This window comes from Psammomys obesus, unplaced genomic scaffold (assembly GCF_907164565.1).
Source record: "Psammomys obesus unplaced genomic scaffold, mPsaObe1.curated_primary_1811, whole genome shotgun sequence".
NCBI lineage: Eukaryota > Metazoa > Chordata > Mammalia > Rodentia > Muridae > Psammomys > Psammomys obesus.
The window spans coordinates 5,911,920-5,918,373 of NW_026596064.1; the positions used below are offsets into that span (position 1 = coordinate 5,911,920).

The 6,454-nt window shown below is 44.4% G+C and overlaps 1 protein-coding gene across 2 annotated transcripts in view; it reads left to right on the forward strand.

Moving 5' to 3' along the window:
• Tp63 (tumor protein p63) overlaps positions 1 to 5,413 on the forward strand; it is a 203,968-nt gene extending 198,555 nt beyond the window's left edge. For both annotated transcript variants that reach the window (XM_055625057.1, XM_055625058.1), the window contains exons 12-14: positions 817 to 961; positions 2,198 to 2,291; positions 5,117 to 5,413. In XM_055625057.1, the coding sequence (XP_055481032.1) occupies positions 817 to 961; positions 2,198 to 2,291; positions 5,117 to 5,413 (536 nt within the window). The remainder of the gene's footprint in view (positions 1 to 816; positions 962 to 2,197; positions 2,292 to 5,116) is intronic.
• The last annotated feature ends 1,041 nt before the right edge of the window (positions 5,414 to 6,454 follow it).

Sequence of the window (6,454 nt, forward strand, 5' to 3'; positions counted from 1 at the left end):
TCTATCTATCTATCTATCTATCTATCTATCTATCTATCTATCTATCTATCTATCTATCTACATTTTTGTATTTTTGACCAGAAAGCTAAGTTTATTTCACAAATTTTATTAGCACTAAGACCTTGAGGAGGGCGGCAGGGGAGGGCATGTCAGTGAATGCTTTGAAGCTCTTGGTTATGAAAAATGCCCCAAATATTGGTGATATTGATGAATTCAAGTGGATTATACAATGACGTTAGAATGCTGAAGTGTAATTTTTTCCTTACTAAGCATAAAGTTCCCAAAGCAATACTGAGGTAAATCCTCCCATTTCCAAGTAGATCTTAGTCACATGTGTTTCTTCACATTTCTCTCAGAATCGGCTCTTGTGCCTTTTGCTGTAGCAGGAAGTCGGCTGTGCTTGTGGGGGATAGAACCACGGAGCTAATCTCCATGCTGTAGGAGATAAGGGCAGTGAGAAAAACCAAAATACAACCCCTTCTGGCCAGTAGAAGGAGAAACATATCAACTTTGGAGAAAAGAACAATTAGAAGAAAAGAAAGATGGGAAGAGAGTCCTGGGAGAATAAAGGTTCAGAAATCTGACATTAGTTTGGAGTTCTGATTCTATTCTGCTCGAATAAGAATGTGTGAAGGTATAGAATGTGTGAAGGAATACAGAAAAATTAGGTCGCCCCCACCCAAAAAAAAGAAGCAAACAAACAGGCAAACAAAGCCCACAGGTGTTTGGTACTACTCAACAAGGCAAGATAGAGCACTTGGGACGCTGGGGCATGATAATCTAGTAACCCTTTCTATTCCTCCTGCTTCTGTTCAGTTCCTATGATGGGCACTCACATGCCAATGGCTGGAGACATGAATGGACTCAGCCCCACCCAAGCCCTCCCTCCCCCACTCTCCATGCCATCCACCTCCCACTGCACCCCCCCACCTCCGTACCCCACGGATTGCAGCATTGTCAGGTGAGTACACAGCCTGTGCTCCTGGGGGCAATCCTACGCATCTGTGGGTGGAGGGCCCATACTGGCAAAGCCGATAAAACAGCTGAGAAGAAAGAAATGTCTTGTGATTTAAGGAAGTTGAGTCTGGCATAGCTCTATCGAGAACCCCTACAACCAGTGTGGGGAGAGTGAAATTAGATGCACGCAGGTTTCAGACCTGTTTCTTGGTCTTCACTTACTCCCTTCTCCTCCCTCCTGTTTTTACAGGTCAGTTGTGGCCCATGAATTGGTGCTCAGGGCTGGGGTTCCCCAGAGGGATGTACACTGGCTATCCTGCTCCCTTTCCTGCTCTCTAAGGCCTCACAGCTCTCAGCCACCACGGGACCTAATTTTGGAGTTGGTTGTCTATAAAAAGTTTTAATATTAGCAAAAAATGTGAAATTTAAAGGAGCGCCTGCCACTCTGCTGGGAAGTGGGGATACTCCAGGAAAGGGGGTTTCATATAGGCAGAAGATAACAAAGCCCAAGAGGTGTTTCTCACAGAAGCACATGCAGCTCCACATTTCATGGCTAACGTTGGTCCTCTGCTTCAAGGGAAGCATCCTTTGTCCCTTTGGCTTCTAGCGGAGTTCATTTTGTCCATGTGCAATCTTAGCCACAGAGACAGTGTAGTATGGAGCTTAGATCAGCAGAAATTGGCCTTGGCATAGGTAGTGATATCACCAGTTTCAGGCCAACCTTACAAGGAAGAATGTTTGTGTTTTAAGGACACAAATCAAGAAGTATAGATGATCTTCTGGAGCATTAGCCTACAATATCTTCACTATCTAAAACAGTCTGAGAAACGCCCAAACACAAAATCATAAATGTAGAGATTCTCAATTTGATGTGATCCAGGAGGCAAGAGGAGCGGGAACTTAATCCCTGGGTCCTTCACCTGTATCTCCTGGAGCGGCCCCTCCTGCAACTACGTAAAACCTTAGGATACCTCAAGTCCCCCCCCCATCAAAAAATCACCAGTTTCCAGAAGCTTCTCCTTGATTTTGGTGGCAGTTTTCTGAAAGTCCAAGTTTCTAACTATCCTCAAAGCTCAGATCCAAGCCTACCCCCCGCCATACATGCACACTCCAATTGCCCCCATTCTCTTACGCAGGGCATCCAAGGGCAAAATGTTGGGGTTTCCTTTATCTTGCCAATGCAGTTGGGGTGAACTTTCTTTTTCTGTTTCCTCCTTCCTCTTCCCTTCTCCCTCTGCAGTTTCTTAGCAAGGTTGGGCTGTTCATCATGTCTGGACTATTTCACGACCCAGGGGCTGACCACCATCTATCAGATTGAGCATTACTCCATGGATGTAAGTAATTGCTAGACTTTTCTCTCTCGAGTAAAACTTCTTCATTTTCTCCCTCTGGTACATAATGCCTCATAGTTCCATCCACGCTAGTTTTAAACTTCTGTTCAGGTCACACATCTAATCCTCCATTCTGATGGAACCCGTATCCCTGTTAGAAAGATTCTCCAGGTTAGAGGAGCAGCAATCATGTGCCCGATCCATCACCTGTGGCCTATTGCACTCATGTGCATGCAAATTGAGAAGGAAAATATTTAATTCAAACCATCAAGAAGTTTTAATCTCAAGACACGTGGCTGAGAGCCAAGCAACTGGGAGGCTGAAACAGGAGGATCACTTGGGCTCAGAAGTTTGAATCCTGCTGGGGCAACAGAGCGAGACGTCCCCAGAGATGGCTTAGAATGATCTCGTTCAACCGTTTAAATCATCTAGCCCGAGAGCGGAGAGGACATAGTGTGTTTCTCTTTTAAGTATACAGAGAAATGATCAAATTGTCATTGGCCATAGTGAGGTGATGGTGGAATCACTAAGAGGGGCCTGGTTGTCAGTCTCTAGCCTGTGACCCTGTTCACTGGCCTTTTCCATTTCCCAAAGTAAGGGCTTTAAGGGTGGGTCAGCTGTTCCTTTCACTATTTTTTGATCCTCCATCCAGTTCTAATTCTGTCAGCCCAGCTCACTGCCCCTATCAGGAGTTCAAGTCCTGGGCATGCGCTTTCATAGCAATGAAATTTGAGGCTGTTACTTTGCCTCTCTGGGGCCTCCAGCTAATCCAATTGAGTTAGAAATTGCTCCCTCCTGACTCTGGCCTTCTTTGAAACAAGCTGCATGTGATGGAATGTTCTCTTGCTTTCAACCTCATGTCTCGAGCTTCTGCTTACATGGGAGCTGCTTTGTTGGCATTTTCAGTGACCTGACCCTCCCCATTCTTCCTCAGCTGCCCTCTCTACTGCTCTCTTTGGCCTTTGCGGTCCTCTGGTCTAGCTTCCAGATGGTGCTTTGGAGCGATGGGAGCAGACAACCTCTGCCTCTGCTGCTGCTTCTGTACCGGGGACTCCTTCCCCTCCTTGAGCACCGATACTTAGAGATGCCCCGAAAGCATGAGAGTGGCCCAGCCCCAGAGGGATGAGTGTATACCATGCTGCCTCGTGCCTATTCCCCTCCACTCCGGAAGTCACCCCTGGTGCTTCCTTGTTAGAGCATATCACCGGTTAAAAAAAGAAACTACAGAGAACACTTTAAGAATAAGTTCTGCAAGGACTTTGATAACTTAAAAATCACTTCTGTCCACTGGTAAAAACAGAGTGGCCCCATATTTGAGAAACACCTGACGTGGAGTCCTGTGTGGTGGAACAGGAAGTCTGCCCCTTCCCTCTGCTTTGACATAACACCTGTTACTTGTAGGCCTGTCCCCTGCAGGGAGTGCCGGGATGCCCCTGCAGCCGTTAACATGCAGAGGTGCTTTGCACAAATCTTCCTCTGCTGGTGTTGCCTCGTAAGTGGTGCTGAGAGCATGGAGTCTGGGGCTCGTTCAGGGTTTCGGAAGTGTAAAGAAGTGCAAAAGCAAAAGAGCACCCTAACTTAATCTATGTGTTGAGTGTCTTCTGCAACAGAAGAAGTTAGTAGCTGCGATGGTTGAAAACCCATTTAATGGGACAACATGACACCCTATTGCATATTTCTGAGTTGGGAAGCATTGGAAAGCTATTCAGATTTCTCATCTCCTTCTCCCTTCCCTGCATATACCTACCTCCCTACCCCCCGGTGTCTTCCTGCTCATTTCTGGAAACAGATACCACATGTGTCTGGGCAGCAGCCAGTTATTTTAGTGTCCCTTTCTAGTAGAGAAATAAGAATACATTGGGTATCTTCAGATGTAAAGTTGAGTTCATAATATAAACGATAAACATTATAGTATGTATTTTGTAATTTACACAGCACTATCATACCCACACTTGCCTATGAGCCCATAGTATCTAGAATGCAAAGAAGAAATTGTATCCAATGTATACAAGTAGGAAACTAAGATCAGATTAACATCTGCCAAGCTGCTTTCTGCCTGCTCTGCTCATTGAACTGTAAGGTATATGGAAAAAAAAAGAAGAAGAAAAACCTAATGTCAATACATACAAGACATGTACAAGCACCTACTTAAGACTGACCCTATTGGAAAGGCCTCTTGTCCCTCCCATAGTGCATAGATACAACTGCTGTACACTTTGATGGATTTTATTCAGACACTGTGAGACTTTTTGATCCATAGGATAATTTTAGGCTCAAAAACTATCCCCTAGTTCACAATGTATTCACATTGTTACATAACATCAAGGCTTGATAACCTTCAGTTTTGCTCTCCATTAAAGTAGGTATAATAATATCCATCACTGATTTCAGGATTACATCAGATTATGAATATAAACTAGTCTATTCAAGAAACTTAATTCCCATTCTCCCTTCTTCCCCCACTGATAGTGACCTTCCATTAATACCTTTCTTCTGGTGGCTAAAGCCCCACAGGTTTGAATCATGAAGAACCTTACATTTTTTTTTTGAGATATTTGCCCTCTTACATAACTACTATCTACACTGTTTCGCATATGGAGAAACTGAGGCCGGTGGAGAACAAGCAAATTATTGTCCACAGCACAGATGAGACACAGCATAGCAGTAACATAATACACTGAAGACTACCAGAAAGCTAATTTTATTTGCCAAGTTAGTGATAATCAATTCATATAATTCCAGCCAGGAACATCAGAGAATGAAAAACAGCATGCAATAAAAGTCTAGGTGACCGCCTTCTAATGCCTGACCTCCTCCCTGTTGCACAGGATTTGGCAAGTCTGAAGATCCCCGAGCAGTTCCGACATGCCATCTGGAAGGGTATCCTGGACCACAGGCAGCTGCATGACTTCTCCTCGCCTCCTCATCTCCTGAGGACCCCAAGTGGTGCCTCCACAGTCAGCGTGGGCTCCAGCGAGACCCGGGGTGAACGCGTGATTGACGCTGTGCGCTTTACCCTCCGCCAGACCATCTCTTTCCCACCCCGCGACGAGTGGAACGACTTCAACTTTGACCTGGATTCTCGACGCAACAAGCAGCAGCGCATCAAAGAGGAAGGGGAATGAGCGCCCTGCCACATTGCTGGGCTCTTCCTCTGGGCTTCCGCCCACCCCAGCCCTTGCAGGGCATACCTGCTTGCTCTTCACAGCGTTCTTGCTAGCTCTTCCCCTTCCCCTGCTCAGTCTAGTCTCTAAAGAGACAGAGAAGAGGTTACCTGTTACCTAAAGTCTGACCTGTCATCTGATTCTGATTTTGGCTTTAAGCCTTCAAAACTCTTGCTTGCAGGATGCGCTGACGTTGCTAGATAGAAGTTAGCAAAGAAGCAATGGGTCTCGTTAAGCAGCGGAGATCTCTCATTGACTTTTATAAAGCATTTTCAGCCTTATAGTCTAAGACTATACATATAAATATATAAATATACAATATATATTTTGGGTGGGGTGTTGAGCATTGTTTAAATGTAATTTAATGGAACTTGAGTTGCACTTATCAACCTTCTTTGAAATTTGCTTGTTTTGGATGGCTGATCTGTACCCCTTTCTCACGGGTATCGTGTATGGTGACAGATTTCTAGAGTTGAATGGTCTACGTGAGTAACAATGATGTATAGGTCCTCTCGGTTCTTCGGATGGTTGGATTTTAGCACATCAAACCTGTGGATTCATCCAGTGTGTTTCTTACTATGATGGAAAGCTGTATAAGTCTATGTACACAGGTTTGTTTGTTTGTTTTCTCTGTCAGTGTATTTTATGTTACTGGTGTCCACTCCAGTTAGGTTGGTTCACTCTGTGGTTATTACAAACAAGATTTTATGTTCAGTGTGTCACACACGATAGGAGAGGGCATCATCTCTTGCTTTTGTTTGAAAATGAGGAATGCAGTTGTTTGTTTGGGTTTTTTGTTGTTGTTGTTTTTGTTTTTGTTTTTTTAATTCTTAAATGGTCCAAGGCAGCCATTCCAAACATCTGATGAGATGTAGCCAAATATAGCCCCTTGAAATTTAAGGCCCAATCCCTAGTATTTATTGGGAAAACATTTGCTGCCATTAGAATAACCCTAAAACTAAATTTCACTACTAGACTGACCAAGCAAAATATATATTCTCT